Raw genomic sequence first — 19,969 nt, 5'->3', positions numbered from 1 at the left:
GAAGACTGGCCCACTCCAGCATCTTCTGGAATACCTTCTCTGAGTTTTTCTTTCCATTGTGTAGATCCTGGAGTGGCGTGAACTGGATATTTGGCCACAATTACAATTCAGTGTTTTGAAGTCATTGTTACTTGCTGACACATATAACAACTAAAAACCTGTCTTAACCCGTGTGCCACCAGCAGGGCTGCCACATGTGGACTCTGCTGTGGTCCATGACGGCTCACCCACCTGTCGGTACAATGTAGATTATGGGGCTGTGCCATCATTGGTGGAGCATCCCTCAGTGGACCAGCCCGCCCCACTTTGTCCCCGGCAGGGCTCTTCGGCAAATCCCTTCAGTCACCCTTCATTAATTTCAATGGTGAGACTTAAAAAAGGAGGGATCATTTTGGGTGTTTTTTTTTTTGCGGTACGCGGGCTTCTCACTGTCGTGGCCTCTCCCGTTGGGGAGCACAGGCTCCGGACGCGCAGGCTCAGAGGCCATGGCTCACGGGCCCAGCAGCTCCGCGGTATGTGGGATCTTCCCGGACCGGGGCATGAACCCGCGTCCCCTGCATCGGCAGGCGGACTCTCAACCACTGTGCCACCATGGAAGCCCAAGGGATCGTTTTTTAGGGCAGTTCTATTGCTTGGGAACTTCTGCTGTCTCAGATTACCATATAAATAACCTTTGAGCGAGTGCCTTTTAAAAAAATTTTATTTGTTTGTTTATTTATTTTTGGCCGCATTGGATCTTCGTTGCTGTGCACAGGCTTTCTCTAGTTGCGGTGAGCGGGGGCTACTCTTCGTCATATGCGGGCTTCTCATTGCGGTGGCTTCTCTTGCGGAGCACGGGCTCTAGGTGAGCGGGCTCAGTAGTTGTGGCTTGCAAGCTCTAGAGCGCAGGCTCAGTAGTTGTGGCGCACAGGCTTAGTTGCTCTGCGGCATGTGGGATCTTCCCGGACCAGGGCTCGAACCCATGTCCCCTGCATTGGCAGGCCGATTCTTAACCACTGCACCACCAGGGAAGTCCCTTTTCTTGATCTTTTATTGTTCTTTCCACATAAGTGGGATTATACTATCCAGGCTATTTGATAGCTCCACTGTTTTTAGTCAACAACATGCCAGGGCCATCTTACTACACCAGTACTCACTCAGCCATCTGAACCCAGTGGCTCTGAACACTGTTTAGGTTGTTGGTGGCCAGAGTTTGAATCCTGGTCCACTTACCAACTGTGTTCCTGCAATGGTGTTGGTAAAGCAGGGATGAGTTTGATCAGATGAGCTTTAAGAGCGAGAATGACTTAAGGAGGCATAGAGACCAAGAGAGAGAAAGAGGACCCCATACATCTCCAGGGATATAAGTTTCTTTTACTACACCCAGTTCTCTCTGCTTGCCCCTAGGATACCAAATCTCCCATCAGCACCATGCCCTGTGATTTTAATTTCTCCCTTCTGAATGTACATGGATGCCCCAACCCTCCAAGTGCTATAGACAGAGAAAGGATCCTCTTAACTATTCAGGATGTAATGGTAAGATGGACTTTCACATCCTAACTGTCAGGGGCCAGGGTCTTCTCCATACCAAGCAGCTGGGCCATAAGATAGACTCCACGAGAGAGTCTCCATTTACACCTGGGAAAACAACACAGATCACAACAGGATTGGATGTTAACAAAAAACCTCTGGCCTACCCACCAGAAGATTTCAAACAACACACAAGAGGCTTGACTTAATACCATTATTTTCTTTAATGATAGAAAAAGCTCACATTAAATGAGCACTTACTCAGTACCTAGCACTGTGTGCAGTGTATGACATCCGTCACTGCATTCATTAACCCTGCAAGTTACTTGCTAGGAATTTTCATTCTCATTTTATAGTTTGAGGAAACTGAGGGATGAGAAATGATGTTGCTCACCAAGGCCTCAGAGAAGCCGAGACTGGAAGCCCAGACCCCAGGACTCCTTGTTCCATAAAATTAACAATCACAGGCCAGGAATTGCGCTGAGCTGTTTTTTGGGCAGGGTCTGTTATGAGTATCATTGATGTTCTGCCTAGGAGGAAGGTGTTCAGAGGTGGCCATCCATCGGTTTTGCTTAACTGTTTTAAACAACCTGGAGAAGACCTCTCCTCTGACAAATATTTCTCCAGTGAACCCCAAGCTGGGAACATTGATGAAAAATGTTTTTCAAAAGTGAAGTCCAATGAGGAAACAACCAGACAAAGCCAAATTGAGGGACAGCCTACAAAACAACTGGCCGGGAGTCTTCAGAAATGTCAGTTGCATAAGAGACAGGGAAAGGCTGTTCCAGATTAAAGGGAGCTAAAGAGATACCACAGTTATGCGATGTGAGATCCTGGGAGGTTGGGGGGATTGCTCTAAATTTAAGGATGGTTTGGAGAAATTAATGAAATTTGAAAATCATATTATATCAGAAAATAATACTGTACTGATGTTAAATTTCCTGAGTTCGGTAATTATATTGTGGTTATGTAAGAAAAGGTCCCTGTTCTCAGGTTTCTGAGAATTGGTGAAGAATTGGTGAATATAGGTGATGGGTATTTGGGCATTCATTATACCCTTCTATTATACTATGCTGATAAATTTTCTATGGGTTTTACATTTTTTCAAACCAAGTTTTTAAGAAGCCAGTACATTAAGGAGGAGACAAGCTCCTTCAGTAGAGCTAAGCATCAGCAAAGGAAGAAATAGAAAAAAGTAAAAAAAAAAAGGAGACCTAGTTTAAAAAGCTTAGTAGGATTGTATTGATGTCAGTTTCTGGACTGTGCTATTGTGCTCTTGTTATACAGGATGTTACCGTGGGGGAGACTGGATGAAGGGTACATGGTATGGCTCTGTATTGTCTACAGTTAGCTCAAAACCAAAAGTAAAAAGCTAACTAAATAAAAGAAACACAAATGTCCAGGTCATATCATCCAGAGGTTTTGATTCTGATTCTGGATTTGGACTCAGACATGATTTCTCTGTTTAAGCACCCCATGTGACTAATTTGCAGCAATGTTTGAGAATCACCGTTATAAGGAAAAGATAGAGCCATGGATCTTAAAATTTGATATACACAAGAATTACTAAGGTCCATCGACAGATGAATGGATAAAGAAGATGTGGCACATATATATACAATGGAATATTACTCAGCCATAAAAAGAAACGAAATTGAGTTATTTGTAGTGAGGTGGATGGACCTAGAGTCGGTCACACAGAGGGAAGTAAGTCAGAAAGAGAAAAACAAATACCGTATGCTAACACATATATATGGAATCTAAAAAAAATGGTTCTGAAGAACCTAGGGGCAGGACAGAAATAAAGATGCAGGCGTAGAGAATGGACTTGAGGACACGGGGAGGGGGAAGGGTAAGCTGGGACGAAGTGAGAGAGTGGCATGGACATATATACACTACCAAACGTAAAATAGATAGCTAGTGGGAAGCAACCGAATAGCACAGGGAAATCACCTCGGTGCTTTGTGACCATCTAGAGGGGTAGGATAGGGAGGGTGGGAGGGAGACGTAAAAGGGAGGAGATATGGGGATATATGTATATGTATAGCTGATTCACTTTGTTATAAAGCAGAAACTAACATAGCATTGTAAAGAAATTATACTCTAATAAAGATGTTTAAAAAAAAGGGAAAAGTAAATAACAACAACAACAAAAAGAATCACTAAGGATATATATATATATTTGTGTGTGTGTGTGTGTGTGGTACACGGGCCTCTCACTGTTGTGGCCTCTCCCGTTGCGGAGCACAGGCTCTGGACGCGCAGGCTCAGCGGCCATGGCTCACAGGCCCAGCCGCTCCGCGGCATGTGGGATCTTCCCGGACCGGGGCACGAACCCGCGTTCCCTGCATCGGCAGGCGGACTCTCAACCACTGTGCCACCAGGGAAGCCCACCATGGTAATTTTTTAAATGCATATTTTAGGTCTAATTTTTATGCCAAGAGAGTTGTTTACAGGAGGTAGCACAGTTTTTAACAGATGAACTCCTGGGGATTCTGAATCAGAAGGTCTGAAGATGAGAGTCTCTCTTAAATGGAAGGAAAGTTTTCGAGATCATTTGGACTTTGTGGCTTTGATTTGGGGACTATAAAAGAAAGAAATGTTAAAATTGGAAGTCAGAATCTCATATGTCAGATAAAATTAAGATAACTGTAAAGTAAAAAGCAAAATAAAATAACAACAAAAATCCAGAGGTTCACAAAAGCCAGAAAGGGATGAGAGGGGGCTCTTCCCTTGTCTTCAAACCATATCCTGTACTTCTGGAAACTCGGGTAAGAGAGGATGTCACTTAATAAATGAAAGATATGAAAGCATAAGAGCTCCTGGCAATATCTCCTGTATTATAGATCAATTTCTCTCCAGAATATTGATCATTCATATTAAGAAAAGACTAAATTATGTTTAATATACATACTCTTTTAAGAAGACAAGGAAATCTTATCTATTTTAGAAATACTTTCATTTAAAATTATTTTATTTAGGTTTTTGACTATTTAAAGGGGTGAATTTTAGATAAATAGAAATTCATTTTATATTATTAAGGCATTATTATATTAAGAAAATGAATATGCACTCTTCATACTTGGTTTTCTCACTTCGGTCACATTCAAAATACGTCACACATTCAAAATAGGTCTCAAATTTGAGGAAAAAAATTCAGAAAAAATAGCGGCATGTAAGAGAGGATTTCTTATTAGTTACGACTTGAAAAAGTTATGCTTAAATTCAAGATAAGGGTAGAAATATAGTGATAAATGGAAGAGGGTATATCCAAAGGGGAGGGTTTGGACCCGTGACCTCAAGGGCCAGCTTCAGCTCATGGGTGTGTTTCATTGGCTGGTCTGGTGTTGTGCTATAATCATTATTGTTGCTGTTTTATGGGGTTGGCCAAACTGGAAAAAATCCGAACAAACTTTTTGGCCAAACCAATATTTGGAATTAGAAAACTTTTATTCTGAGCATGCAGCCTTCACTCTGCCTTAGTCCTCACCTCTCCCTGTTGGCTGACACTGTGTCTCCCATTGCTGTTTCACACGGCATTACATTTTCTGAAGATGTAGGGAGCTTGTGGCTCTGTTTTAGGGAGGAAAAAGAACCAGTAACTGTGACTCAGCAAGTCTGGAGAGGGTAGTTTGAGCTCTTCTATAAACTCTGTGGGGACTTGGCTAAGTCACACTCTTTTGGAGCCCCACTTCCTCCCCTACAACAAAAAGGGATAGATTATTTCCTGTGCCTGTCAGCTCTGAAATCATACATCCTAGGGGGAGTTTATAGGTGTTCCCATATTGCAAAATCCACAAGAAGAGAGGATACATGGTAGTTCATGGAGCCCTCCACTCATCCAAGGACCATTTCTGGAGGCTGTTTGCAAGTTACTTATTTAGGGCTTGAAACACCCTTCCCCCCCATCCCAGATCTAAGCTTCATGATGGCAGAGACATGTGCTGTCTCTTGCCTGCCGTATCTCTGGTCCCTAGAAAAGTGCCTGGCATAGAGTTAGTTTGCAAATCTTTGTTAAGCAAGTGAATTGGGTAGTTGATTGATTGAATCAATGAGCTAGCGTGGCAGAGAGGTTGATTAGGCACCCTGGCCAGCCCACACATAGCTGAGTTCAGTTATCACATCGCTAAGTTATAATTATGATGACAGTATTTTCCAAACTATGAATCAGGACACATAATCTGACAAAGAATTTCTGTGCTGCTTGGGGTAGAAGTGTCAGTTTGGGAGATATAGCTTGGATTCTGAAATATTGGGATTTCTGGCAGAGGGTGCTAATTAAAATGAATATTTTAAGTGACATGAGTGAGGGGGGCTGGGGGGGCGGTACCAAGGATGGCACTTGGCCTGGGTGTCAGGGCATGGTAGAAAGTAGTGGGGATGTAGGGAACAGTCTCTACACAGCTCAGCTGACTGTCATCATAGGGGCCCAGTGGTGCCAGGCTTTCTAATTTTAAGAGAAGCCAAGTATCTGGGCTTGTTTGTGTTCGATTTCTCCCATTTTTTTTATGTTGGTAACTAATTCACAATTTTCTATGAACCAAACAAATTGTGCTTGCTGGCCAGATTTGGTCTTCAGACCACCAGCTTGCAACTTTTGATTTAGACAATGAAAGCTTTGTTAGCTCCTGACAAGAGAAGAGGAAGAGGTTTTTTCCTTTCCAGTGACACTTGAGTTAGCCCCTCTGGTACCCAGAACCATCAGGGTCATGGCATCCTGAATGTACCCAGAGATGCCCAGCTGGATAGCTCAGACCAAAGGACCACCTGGCTAACGGCATTAGGAAGGTCCCTGAGCAGGTAGGTCAGACAGCACAAAGCCAGCTGAGCAGGAATAATTCAGTTATGAGCATGAATGATTTGTGTGGAATGATGCTGAACAAGCACTAAATACCCATAAAATACAGGTCCAGGGCTGAGAGATGTAGTAATTCTTTCACCTAATAGAACATCCCTGTAAGTGAAGATACTGGATGGTATTTGACTTCCTAAAGCATCCTTTTCAATCTTAATGAAAATTTAAAATGATCTCTGGATCAATACCAGAATAATCTTTTTTATTTCTTGCATTTATAGTCTACTTAGAATTTCTTAGGTATTTTCACATTATTTTGTCATTTTATGTAACATCTAATATATGAGTGATTTCTCATTAGAAAAGATTCAAACAATTAAGAAGTAAACTGAGTAAAATAGGAAAAGCTCTCTCTACCGCCCAGACACACCAGGCCTAGCTTTCAGTTCTATTGAGCATGCATACTTTATTTATTTTGTCATTCATTCATTCATTCATTTACTGTTTTCTATTTCAGTTCATTTCTGCTTTTATCTTGATTCCTTCCCTAAACTTTTTGGTTTAATTTATTGCTTTGATTCTCCCCCCACCCCCATCCCATAACCTGGCTTCTTACTTTAAATGCTTAATTCCCTTATTTTCAGCCTTGTTTTCTAATACAGCAATTTTAAGCCTATAAATTTCCCTCTGAATACTGCTCTGTCCTTATCTCACAAATTTTGTGTGTATGTAGTGTTTTCATTGTCATTTACTTCTTTTGGTTTGTGATTCTAGGGATTTTTTTCTCTTTATTTAGAAGAGTTTTACAAATGTTCTAAGTAGAGAGTTTTTGTCTATCTTTCTGTGTTAATTTCTAATTTTACTACATTATGGTTAGAGATTGGTCTGCTTGATTTCTGTTGTTTTGGAAGTTTTTGAGACTTTGTGGTCTACCAGATAATTTTTATGAATGCTCTATGGTATTTCGAAAGAATAATCATTCTCTTTTTGGTATGAAGTTCTCAGTATATCTATTAAAGCAAGCTATTAATTATGTTATTTAACCAGGCAATTATGTATGTCCCAGTATAGTCCCAGACCACCTATATCAGAATCACTCTGGCTTCTTATTAAAAATGTAAATTCTCATACCCTGTTCAAAGATATAGAGCTAGGTTTACAGGGGGCATGGAGTGCTCAGAATCTTCATTTTTAATAGGACTCCCAGAAAATTCTTATGCTCATTAGCAAACCACTGCAATAGAGCCCTAATTAATTTTTGTCTATTTAATCTGGGTGATTTCTGTGAACTTATCAATGTTCCCTTATATTTCTCTGTTTTTGCTTTATACATTTCAAATCTGTCATTGTGTACATATAGAGTCAAGATGTTTTCTGACAGGTTGTTTGTTTAATCCATATGAATATATCAGTATCATTCTCTTTGTCCTGTTTAAAGCACTAGGTGGGCCTTTTCAGTCTAAAGGCTTATGTCTTTTTTTAGCATTGGAAAATGTTCATTTATTATTGTTGTTGTTATTATTTTCCATTGTTTCTGTTCTATCCTCTGGAGCTCCTCTTGGACAAATGTTGGCCCAGATCTTCAAGTCTCTTAATTTTTCTTTCATATTTTTCTTTTTGTCTTTTTATACTGTGTCCATGTGAAATTGTTTGGCTTGAATTTCTAGCACACTTAATTTGTCACCTTTTAGCTCTTTCTGTACTTAGTTTATCTTTTCCAAAATGTTAATGATAAAATTAAAACTTGAGATCTCTAGCTGTTTCTTTTTCATGGATGAAATGTCCTCTCAAATCTCTCCAGGGATATTCATTTTCAGGATTCTAAAGTCTTCCTCTGCTTATTCTATTAACTCGCTTTCAATGGGTGTTCGTTCTTTTGTTAATTAAATTTTGTGCCACTCTTCAGAGTTCTGGTTTTCCCAAATGTTTGGTCATTCTCGGTTGTCTGCTCATCTTTGTATTTGAGAATCCTACTTCTTCTGCCTGTTCTATTTAATATAACGTGACCTTGATGTTGGTTGGGGCACAACATGCTCCTGGAGGCTGTGTGCCTTAGCTCCTCTTCCAGGTATGGGAACTCCTAGTCTACTTTGGGGAAAATGACCTCCTAGAGCATTGCCCACATCCAGGCATCAGCCTGTGTGTACTTAATACAGCTGGGGAGGGGCCAGCAGCCCTAAAAGCAGCCCCCAGTGAATGCCCCAGGGCTTCCTCTCACTCCACCTTGACTCTGGACTCAGCTACACACACACACACACACACACACACAATTCCTTGTATGGAAAATTTTACTGCCCTTGTTTTGGTCCATAGTTTCCTCTGCTTTTACTGCTTCATAGATGTGATCTCTGCTTTCTTGCCTTTCAAGAATTCCTCAAACTTTCTAGTGATCCAGCAGCATTCTGTGTTGTTTGGTCTCTATCCTGCCATCCCTACCTGATTTCCTTCTCTTGATCTTTCGGCCACCCTCCCACCCCTGCTCCGGGCAGGCTCAGGTGAGGCAGCCACAGCACACTGATGGCACAGGGTTTGCCCAGGGCCTTATAGCCAGGAAATGGTACCCTTCTGCTTCCTGAGTCTGTGCTCTTCCTCTCATATCACTCCACTCCTGAAGACAAAGATGGCTTTTGTCTTCATGATAATGGACATTTGAGACTGAACTCTAGGGGGATTCATCAATAAATTTAGCTGTGAATGAAAATCAGTGAAAGAAAATCCAAGGTTGAAAGGGGGCAGTAAGAAAGTAGCAGAAAACCAAAAACATCACACAGGTACTTGAAGCTCGGATAAAACTCATATTTTCCTAGCCATAGTTCCATCAGAATAGATGAAGGGAAATGTGGTTTAAAAAATACACAGCATGGGGGCTTCCCTGGTGGCGCAGTGGTTGAGAGTCCGCCTGCCGATGCAGGGGACACGGGTTCGTGCCCCGATCCCGGAAGATCCCACATGCCGCGGAGCGGCTGGGCCCGCGAGCCATGGCCGCGGAGCCTGTGTGTCCGGAGCCTGTGCTCCGCAACGGGAGAGGCCACAGCAGTGAGAGGCCCGCGTACAGCAAAAAAAAAAAAAAAAAAAAAAAAAATACACAGCATGGACCCTATAGTTAGAGCTCAAGTCACTTTATTCTGGGAAGTTTGTGATCTAGATGCCACCAGGCTTGAGGTGTGGACTGGTAAGCCTCAGATGTGGGTTCTTGACGCTCGTTATATTGGTAATTTCTTATGGAATGGCTGTCTTTGTTGCCAGATTATAAATTCCATGAGAACAGGGACTCTGTCTTATTCATCACTCTATCCCTAGCACTTAGCAATCAGACCTGCTTACGGGGACACGTATATTCAACAATAAATGAATGAATGGAAAGAAGGACAGATTAGTTAATTAACCCCTCATTGCAGGGTAAAAATCATTTCTGGGTCAGGCAGTTTAATATATGTAAAATGGCTCATATAAGGCAGTAGGAGTTGGTGGAAATTATTGCAACTAACAGTGCATGCAAATCCCACTTTTATAAAATTGCCAATCAAATGAGGACATCATTGGGGGTTCGCGGCATGTCCGTGACCTCTACCGCAGAGACTGCTGCTTCCTCTTGAGGGCTCAAAGTATCCAGTGTGGCTTCATGGGCTAAACATCTGATGTTCTTGTACGCAGTGTCAATAGGGTCTGAGAGATAGAAAAGAATATGCTGTCATCTCAATGTTAAATTTTCTGTAAAAACTAGACCTCTGATAGAGCAATCATGAAACACTAATTCATAGCTATTATCTCATTGCATCCCTTCCACAAACTTGTCAGGTTGTCAGGGAACATTTTCCCACATGAGAGGTGGGGGCTTGAGGCTCAGGGACTTGCCTGGGGACATAGGGCGGCTGGAGCCCGGTTGGTACCCACATCCAGAACTTAGGCCAAGCTGTTCCCTTTTCTAAGTGGAGTTAGAGGTTTAATGCTTCATCCACTAACACCGAACACATGCTTTAACACATTTAGTGGCCTCATGTCAGCTTTGTGTCAAAAGCTCTTACAGGCAGTTGTCATCAATTTCGTGTAAGCCAATGGGTGATCACAGAGCACTTGACTTTCATCTCGCTCTAGAGACCACTGGCTTCCAATGCATTGATGCCAGGCAGGGAATAAATGTGGGCACGGAATGAAAAACCTGGACTTTGGAGTCAGACAGTCCTTCATCCAAACCCTGGCTCTGCCCTTGCTAGCCACATGACCTGGGGCTGCCATTTAAGTGCCCTGAACCTATAAGATAAGGATACCTACACACAGGGGTGGTGGGAGGCTGCAGGGAGATGAGGTGTGTAGAGGGGTTAGCCTGGTGCCTGATATGTAGCAAAAGCTTTGTAATCGGCAGCTGCTGCCATTGTTGATATTACAGTTGTGGTTGCTATTGTTGCAGACATTTCATGTGCTATGGTGACCTGGTTTTGCTCTTTTCCTAGCCCAGCAGAAAAGAGAAGATCAGGCATGTAAGGCACTAATCCACTGACCATGAAACCTTGGCTGCGTTTTAGTCACTGTTCCAGCATCCTTCCTTCCCTCGCCTCCTCCCTGGCTCTCTAGCAAGAAGGCCAATTTGTATACAGTCCCATCATCTGCTCCCCACCTGTGGTATTTGCAGCCTGGCCTTCATGCAGAAGGTTTTCTGTTGAAAGGGCTTGAACTGAACATTTTAAGGGCTGAGCATTGAAATTGCATATAACAAGGTTTTAAAGCAAAGCTATAAAGTAAGTTTTCACAGAGCTTTTTCTGGATGACAGCTTCAAAGCAACTGGTAGATGCCCTAGCAGGGTATCCCTTTGAAGTATCAGCAGGTTGTCTTTCAAAGCGACCAACCCAAGGTCCTCATCTTTCCAGGTGGAAAGGATTTAAACGGCTTTCTCGAGGGAATGTGGCTACTTAATTCATCTCCCCTTTGCCCCTGGAACAGATGGTTTTAGATCACGTGGGCATTATAAGGGCCTAGGTTCTTAAAGTGTGCTCACCCAGTGTAAGCAAATGTATTCTTTTCCTCTGTGAACAAGATAGCAGTAATGCAGAATCTAGGCTTCTTTTATATATATATTTACTATATATTTATAGTAAATACAATTATGGCATTTAAATTTGCATTAATTTGCCAGAAGCAAAACCAAATTGAAACAGAATTATTGAAATTCAGATTTCTTTATCACAAGAGAGATTTCTTAAAACATCCCGTCTATTTAATAAATTATGAACAAAATATTAAGAGGTTGGAGTTGCCATTTTTTAAAACCCTGTTGTTTCCATTTAAGATGGATATGAATTGACTAATATGCTATGGAAAATGAGGCCAGGTTGCACCCACACTGCCTGCCCTCTTCTGGTTTTTGTGAGCTTAGCTAAGAGCTTAGGTTTAGAACATTACATTTTGGTCCATAATCCGGAAACATACAATTGTCTAATACAGTGACCCTTAAGTAACACGGGTCTGAACTGCATGGGTCCACTTGTACGTGGGGTTTTTTTCAATAAATATAGTTCCTGTATTTTCATTTTACAGATCTTTAAGTATGAGGAAAGGTTTGTGTTCGGTTAGAGATCACAATATGCGAAATCAAAAGAACTGGGGTTTGAGTCCCCTTCTCTCCAGACTGCTTCAGCTTCCTGCCCTTCGGTGAGCCAGTTATCAGTTCCTTTGCTTTTGAGGCAGAGATAGCACTACATGTATTTTCGACTGCATGGTGGGCAGGGCCCCAATCCCCGTGTTGTTCAAGGGTCACTTGTATTTCTTTAGTCTCTAAACGTCTTCAGTGTTCACCATTAGACCTTTTATCATAGGGTCTCCTGGTCTGTGTTCTTTTTTTTTTTTTTTTTTGGCGGTACACGGGCCTCTCACTGCTGTGGCCTCTCCCGTTGCGGAGCACAGGCTCCAGACGCGCAGGCTCAGCGGCCATGGCTCACGAGCCCAGCCGCTCCACGGCATGTGGGATCTTCCCGGACCTGGGCACGAACCCGTGTCCCCTGCATCGGCAGGCGGACTCTCAACCACTGCGCCACCAGGGAAGCCCTGTGTTCTTTATTTTGATTTTACTTTTCATTGTTTGGATTTTGTCCTCTGGAGGTTTTTTTCTGAGAAGGACTTATGGGTGCTATATTTATATTACCGGAATTTCTCCCTGTTGAGATTGGTGGCGTGTTACTTTTAAATCTGGACCACTTGAGTGGATACAGTAAGTTAGATGCTGCTCCCTCATCTGCCAGCATCGAGCGCTGCAACTCACCCATCTCTGAATCCCTCTTTTGGGGACAAGATGTGTTCCAGGGCTAGAGATCAGTGACTATCAGACAACTGGCCGTTCAGGGTCCTCCACACCACTGTTCCTACCACTCCTATATGGAATTTATTTATTTTCAGGAGTAAGGATTTAAACATAAATGTAAATACCTGATATTTTTCTATTTATAAAATTGAAAACATGCTTATAATAAAAAATTAAGTAAAACAAAGCAGAAAACAAAGTCCCCTTAATGCCACCCCAGAGAGAATATTGTTAAGAGTTTGATGTTTCCAGACTTTGTGTATGCCTGTATGTATACATACTAATATAATAATTTTTAAGAGAATCAGGTTTATACTATATGTACATTTTCCAACATGCTTCTTTTTACTTAAACATATATCTTGCTGTCTTTCTGAATAAGTGCATGAGACCTACCTCATTCTCTGTAAGGGCTGCCTGGGGCTCCGTCAACGCCTGCTCTATTAGTAATTTAGCCCATCTCTTACTAACGAACATGCAGGTCATTCTCTTTTATAAATGATGCCTCAACGATCTTTGCATACTTAAGAATGAAGAGTAAATCCTAGAAGGGCTGGGGTGAAGGGTATGCACATTGTTAATTTCTAGTCAGCCATTTCTGTCATCTCGGCCTCCAAAATACATCTCAAAATGCATCTCCTCTCCCCACCTCTGCTTCCACCTTCCTCTTTACCTGCTACCACAGGTGCAGCTGTCTGCTGTCTGTCCTGTTTCCATCCTGGCCCCGCCTCTCAAAATCCACTTGGTATCCAAGAGCCATAGTGATCTTTAAAAACAGAAATCAGATAATGTTGTATTTCTGCTTAGCATCCTTCGTGACCTCTCATGGTACATAAAAGAAAATCCAGACTCTGCTCTGTGGCCTACAAGGCACCGCCCCTGTGACCCGCTCCCTGCTCCCGGCCCTCTCCTCCCAGTGTGTTTGGTACCCGCTGCCCTCCAGCCATTGCTGCCTCCAGGCTTTTGCCTCTGCTGTTCCTCCTGACACACCTTGTGCCCTAGACATTCACTGGGCGTTTCTTTATCACCCAGCATTCCCTGACCAGCTTTCAACAGGGCTGCCCTCAGCCCACTCACTCGTGGTTTCATCATGCAGGCAGGCTCTTTCCTTCCCAGTCCTGGCCACACCTGAAATGCCTCTGATTCTTTTTCTTTGTGCACTGATTGCCCGAAGCTTCGCCATCTTACTCCCTGCCATTACCTCAGCCCTCAACGAAGCGCCTGTAGCAAACCTGCGTGTGTGAATAAGTGAATGATAATAGTTGCCACATCTTCTTCCCCATTGGTTGGACCACAAAAGTGAGTCTGTTTTACACTTGGATAGTCTAGAAGGAGCAGGGAGCTGTGGCTGAGGGCACACGTCACGACTCTGCCACTTAATCATTGTGACAGGTGAGACCAGCTTAAAGGCTCTAGGCCTCAGTCCTCCGACTTGTGGGGACTCCAGAAATTCAGTCACTTAAAATATGGGGCTACCACAAGGTGAAGGTAATGAAGAGGCTGGAGGGAACCTGCTCAGCTGACCGTGGGTTCTAGAATCCTAATGCCCCATCCAGCTATTTCCTGGAACTGGCAGTGGGTGGTAGCTCCACTCAGCCTTAGGCATCAGTGGAGAAGATTCTGGGCCCTGGGACTGACCAGGATCTCCTGGACAGTCACAGCAGTCTCCCAACCGGGAGTCTCCCAGTTTAGCTGGCATTGCTTTTACCATTTTTTTCCACCGTGACTGGGTGAGAATACCGCGTTTGCCCCATTTTCTCACCTAGCCTCGCCTCCACCCCTGCAGAACAGAGAACTGAAGATGACCCCATCTGAGATGGGTGGGGTCGACCAAGAACCGGGACCAACTGCTTATCTTGCTGTGGCCAGAGTTCACGTTATCACCAAAGCAAGTCGCACTTTGTAAAGTACAGAACATTATTCCGCTGTAGAGGATTACTAGCTTTAGAGTCACTGCAGTTGCTGTTAAACAGCAGGCCACCCAGGAACTCATGTTTCCCCACGGAGGAGCAGTAAATCTGTTCGCCCTCCAACTGCCGACCACAGTCAGACTTTGAAGACATGAGCCATGACTTCAGTCTGGCTTCCGTGAAGGTTGCATGGATCATGTCAATACACTCAACTAGAAGACCTTGCTATTATCTTCTGAAATGCCATTGGTGAATACGTGCTCACTTTAATGTAGGGTTTTTCACTCACACCACTATTGACATTTGCCCAGATAATTCTTTGTTGTGGGAACTGTCCTGTACATTCTAGGATGTTTAGCAGCATCCCTGGCCTCCACCTACCAGATGCCGCTAGCGCTCCTTTCCCCCAGTTCTGACCAAAAACATCTCCAAATAACTGCCAAATGTCCCCTGGAGAGGGGGACAAAATCATCCCCAGTTCACACCACTACTTTAATAAAACAATTCAGTGAGGTTGGGATTCGTTAACCCATTTTTATGGATGGCAAAATGCAGATCAGAGAAGTTAAGTAACTTTCTAAGAGTCACATCACTAATGCCACTGCCAAGGCAGGTGGGTGCTCCCCACCCCTGCTTACAGCTTCTACCCAGTCACTGACATAAATTAGTCATTCAGCACGTATTTGTCAAGCATCTACTATGTGCCAGGCAGTGTTCTATTTGCTCAATAAATATCACTGACACTTGATATTGGGCAGGGTGGGAGGGAGAGAGCTATAAAAGATCGATAGCTATATTAGTTTCCTGGGGAATTCCCTGGTGGTCCAATGGTTAAGACTCAGTGCTTCCACTGCCAGGGGTCTGGGTTCAATCCCTGGTCAGGGAACTAAGATCCCACAAGCTGTGAGGCATGTCTAAAAAAACCAAAAAAAAGTTTCTTATTGCTGCCATGACAACTTACCACAAACTTAGTGGTTTATCTTACAGTTCTGGAGCTCAGACATCCAAATTCAGTTTCATTGGTCTAAAATCAAGATGTCAGCAGACCTATGTTCCTTCTAGAGGCTCTAGAGGAGAATCCGTTTCCTTGCCTTTTCCAACTTCTAGAGGCCACCTACATTCCTTGGCTTGTGCCCTTTCCTCCTTCAAGGCCAGCAGGGTAGCATCTTCTCTCCTCCCTAACCTCTGCTTCCACCCTTATATCTTATCTTTCTGAGGCTGATCTTCCTGCCTCCTTGGAAGGACCCTTGTGATAACATAGGCCCCTCTAGATATCCAAGATAATATCCCCCATCCCAAGATCGTTAATCGTATCTGCAAGGTCCCTTTGCCATGTAATATTCACCATCCAAGGTGATTAGAACATGGACATCTTTGGGGTCCACAACAGTCTGCTCTCGGGCCCCCAAAGATTCATGTCCACCTCACATGCAAAATACTTCCATCCCATCCCAAGTTTCCCAAAAGTCTCAACCCATTACAGTAGCAACTTAAGTGCAAAATATCATTTAAGTCTCATCTGCTCAAAACTCCCAAAGCTCATTATCTATATCTAAATTAGCTAGGGGTGAGTCTATGGGTATTACTCATCTTAAGGCAAAATTTCTCTCCCTCTGGGAACTTTTAAAACTAGAAAGCAAGTTATCTGCTCCCAAATACAGTGGTGGGTCAGGCACAGGATAACAGTTATAGACATTCCCATTACAACAGACAGAAAATTAAAGGGAAAAAGGAGCCACCAAACCCAAGCAATTTTGAAATCCAACTGGGCAAACTCCATTAGGTTTCAAGGCACAGGAATAATTCACTGTGGCTCAGGATTCCTCCCTCTGGGCCCATGGCTCCACCCTGGGAGTCATTCTTCCTCTTTCATGAAGGGTAGCATGTGTTTGCACCTACGTAATTTCATTAACCTGTTTCCTGCCTGTAGAATTCTGGGAGCCTGTCAGCTTTCTTTAATTTTGTCCTTTCCCTCTCCCACTGAGTCCAAGCTGGCAGTGTTTCTGCTGGTATAACAGTCTCAAAAACCATGTGCGTCTCCTCTGTATGTCTCTAGGATTCACTCCATTAGACAAGAGGCTCAGCAATTATACGCCAATAAAGATGTTAAAAAAAAATAAAAGAACCCAGGTTTCCTACAAAAAAAAAAAAAAAAAAAGACAAGAGGCTCCTCCACAAATCTTTCCTGGATAATCCCATCTCTTTTCCTGGCTTCTGCTGAGATGTCTAAGGGGATTCATGAGTCACATGTCTAATCTCTTCAAAGAGCCCTCAGTGTGATTGAATACTCTAAACCAGTGGTCCCCAACCTTTTTGGCACCAGGGACCGGTTTCATGGAAGACAGTTTTTCCACAGACGGGGTGGGGTGATGGTTCAGGCAGTAATGTGAGCGATGGGGAGTGGCAGATGAAGCTTCGCTGGCCAGCCCACTGCTCACCTCACCTAACAGGCCGTGGACTGGTACTGGTCCATGGACCGGGGGTTGGGGACCGCTGCTCTAAACTGTAGATCCTTCTAAGGTTTTGGCAAAAGGTTGTCGAGCCACACCCTTCGTTTTTTTCTCCAGAGCATGCTTTCCTGGCTTTTTCATGCTTTATTATTATTTTTTTTTAGCATCTTTTGCAGTAGGCTGAAAGCTTCCCAAATCATCAACTCCCAGTTCTTTTTACTTAACAGTTCTCTCAGTCTGTCCCTTTCCTCTAGCATTTTACTCTAAGCAGCAAGAAGGAACCAGACTGTATCTTTAACACTTTGCTTGGAACTCTCTTGAGCTAAATATCCAAGTTCATCCTTTACAAGTTCCTCTTACAGTATAACTATAGGACACAGTTTGGCTAAGATTCTGCTGCCACATAACAGGATTTTCTGTCCTCTAGTTCCCAATAACATGTTCCTTATTTCCTGAGCCCTCACCAGCAGCACCTTTGATGTCCGTATTTCTATCATTGGGCTTTTTAGGATGATTTCTCTAAGATGATCAAAGTTTTCTATGTGGTGCTTCTCACTTGTACATGAGCCCTCACTAATTCAGTGGGTCCAGGAATAAGGACTTGGACATCTTTGGGGAATCATTATTCAGCCTACCACGCAACTATTAAGTTTATGGTCAATCGTAAACTTGATTGCTTCTCACGCTCTCACAACTATGTTAGTTACTACAAGGGCTACAGGGATAGCCTAGCTAGGCTAACCAAACATACTGGGTTCCCCAGACAGTCCAGTGTACACTTTCATCCCAGTGTAAATGTAGTAGTGCCTTTATTCCCCTTCCAAAGTATCCTGGGGACTTCCCTGGTGGTGCAGTGGTTAAGAATCCTCCTGCCAATGCAGGGGACATGGGTTCGAGCCCTGGTCTGGGAAGATCCCACATGCTGTGGAGCAGCTAAGCCCATGTGCCACAACTACTGAGCCTGTGCTCTAGAGCCCGTGAGCCACAACTGCTGAGCCCATGAGCCACAACTACTGGAGCCCGCGTGCTTAGAGCCCATGCTCCGCAACAAGAGAAGCCACTGCAATGAGAAGCCCGCACATCACAACAAAGAGTAGCCCCTGCTCTCCGCTTTCCATGACTAGAGAAAAGCCTGCGCTCAGAAACGAAGACCCAATGCAGCCATAAATAAATAAATTCAAACTATCCTGGCTTCAGTGATAAATTTTTTGATCACTGTAAGTATAGCTTAATGCTTGGTCTTAAGATTGTAAATCTACAATCTCTTAGAGACAGAAGACATATGAAAAAATTTGCAAACAGCTACAGAAAACCACAATTAATACTATAAAACTACACTCTGCTCCATCCAGAGGAGAGTTTCTTATTTGTCCCTGCCCCTTTGTTTTCTCATCCTCAAAGTGAGGATAACACATGGGTTGAGATGGTTTTGGTAAATGTTAGTTTCACGGGAATAGTTCTTTGATTCTAATGATCTATTTTCAAAAGAGTTTTTCCTCAAAGGAACATATTTCATTTTTCACTTCTCTTCTTGACTTTTGGCAGGAGCTGAGAAAAAGCCTGGAACTTACTGTCAACCTACAAAGGAAAGAAGAAGATGGTTCCAGTGATGAGTCTGACTCTATCGAAGAAGATGTACTCTCTGAGCCGGAGCCTGAGGACCAGGTGCTGGTGGGCCATCCTAGAGATGACTCCCCTCTTCCCAGTGGGGACTCCGTGCAGAAGCATGTTTCCGAGGACCAGGAGACAGACGGACGCCCTCCCCAGGGCCCAGACACCCTCGTAGTGCTGGAATTTAACCCAGCTTCCAAAAGTAAGCTCTGTCTTATGTGGCATTTCTTTGCCTTTGATGTCTCTGGATCTAATAATAGGACTTAAATTTCCAGTGGTACTTTGAATTCAGCTTTGGGTAGACCATCTCATAGGCCAGGGTGTATATCAGGTCTCTGCTGATTGCAAGAGGTGAAGGCTCCCAAAAGCTTACAGATGACCCTGAAATTCCAGATGGTAAATGTCTGGCAGATAGTTGTGGGGGGCTGTCCTGTGCATTGTAGGAAGTTTACCAGCATCTATGTGGCAACTGGCTAGTGAAACTGACTTGAGCAAAAGGGACTATTTTTTTTTTTTTTTTTCTTTTTTACGGTACGCGGGCCTCTCACTGCTGTGGCCTCTCCCGTTGGGGAGCACAGGCTCCGGACGTGCAGGCTCAGCAGCCATGGCTCACGGGCCCAGCCGCTGCAGCATGTGGGATCTTCCCGGACCGGGGCACGGACCTGCGTCCCCTGCATCGGCAGGCGGACTCTCAACCACTGTGCCACCAGGGAAGCCCGGGACTATTTATTGACTTGGATAACTAAGGAGTCCAGGGCTGCAATAGGACTCACTTCCGTTCCCCTCCCCTCCCCTTCCCTTCTTCCTTTTCTCCCTCTTCTCTCTTCCTTCTTTTTTCTTGGCACCATTCTCAAGTGGGCTTTCCACATATAGACGCAGAATTGAGACACTGGCTTTGCAACTCCATCAGAAAGTGGATTTCTCTTCCTAAAAGCTCCAGCAAAAGTCCCAGACTTGGCTCTTGAACCCACGTGGGGTCACAGCTCTGAACTAGTCACTGTGGCTCTGATTGGCCAGGTCCAGTCAACAGGACTGGGGGTGTGGTTATCGCCACCCAAACCACATGGACGGAGATAGTAGTTTCCAAAGGAAAATTAAGGCGAATCTGAAGGAGAAGGAAAGCAGCTGCGCACCAACAGCAACTGTCCACTGGAGAAGGTTTTTCAGAAATCACCCTAGAAGGTAGAGTCAACAGAACAATTGGTGGGTGGCAGGGAGGGTTACGGTTAGGGCATTCTCCCCAAAGCTGGAGGTGCCGTATTTCCTGAACCAAATACCAAGACCAACCAATGGGGAAGCATGAGTGAACCTAAGGAAGGAGAAATGAGGGAATGTTTGAAATCAGGCAGTGAGTATATTCGTCTGCCCAGGCTGCCGTAACAAAGTACACAGACCAGGGGT

At 43.8% G+C, this 19,969-nt stretch overlaps 1 protein-coding gene across 3 annotated transcripts in view; it reads left to right on the top strand.

Annotated features, from left to right (window-relative positions):
• KATNIP (katanin interacting protein) overlaps positions 1-19,969 on the top strand; it is a 201,059-nt gene that overhangs the window by 77,769 nt on the left and 103,321 nt on the right. For all 3 annotated transcript variants that reach the window (XM_060077977.1, XM_060077978.1, XM_060077979.1), the window contains exon 7: positions 18,503-18,770. In XM_060077977.1, coding sequence (XP_059933960.1) covers positions 18,503-18,770 — 268 coding nt within the window. The remainder of the gene's footprint in view (positions 1-18,502; positions 18,771-19,969) is intronic.

Source organism: Mesoplodon densirostris, chromosome 16, assembly GCF_025265405.1.
Source record: "Mesoplodon densirostris isolate mMesDen1 chromosome 16, mMesDen1 primary haplotype, whole genome shotgun sequence".
Lineage (NCBI taxonomy): Eukaryota > Metazoa > Chordata > Mammalia > Artiodactyla > Ziphiidae > Mesoplodon > Mesoplodon densirostris.
Note: the sequence above shows the minus strand (reverse complement) of the source record. Positions and strands in the feature narration are given on the sequence as shown.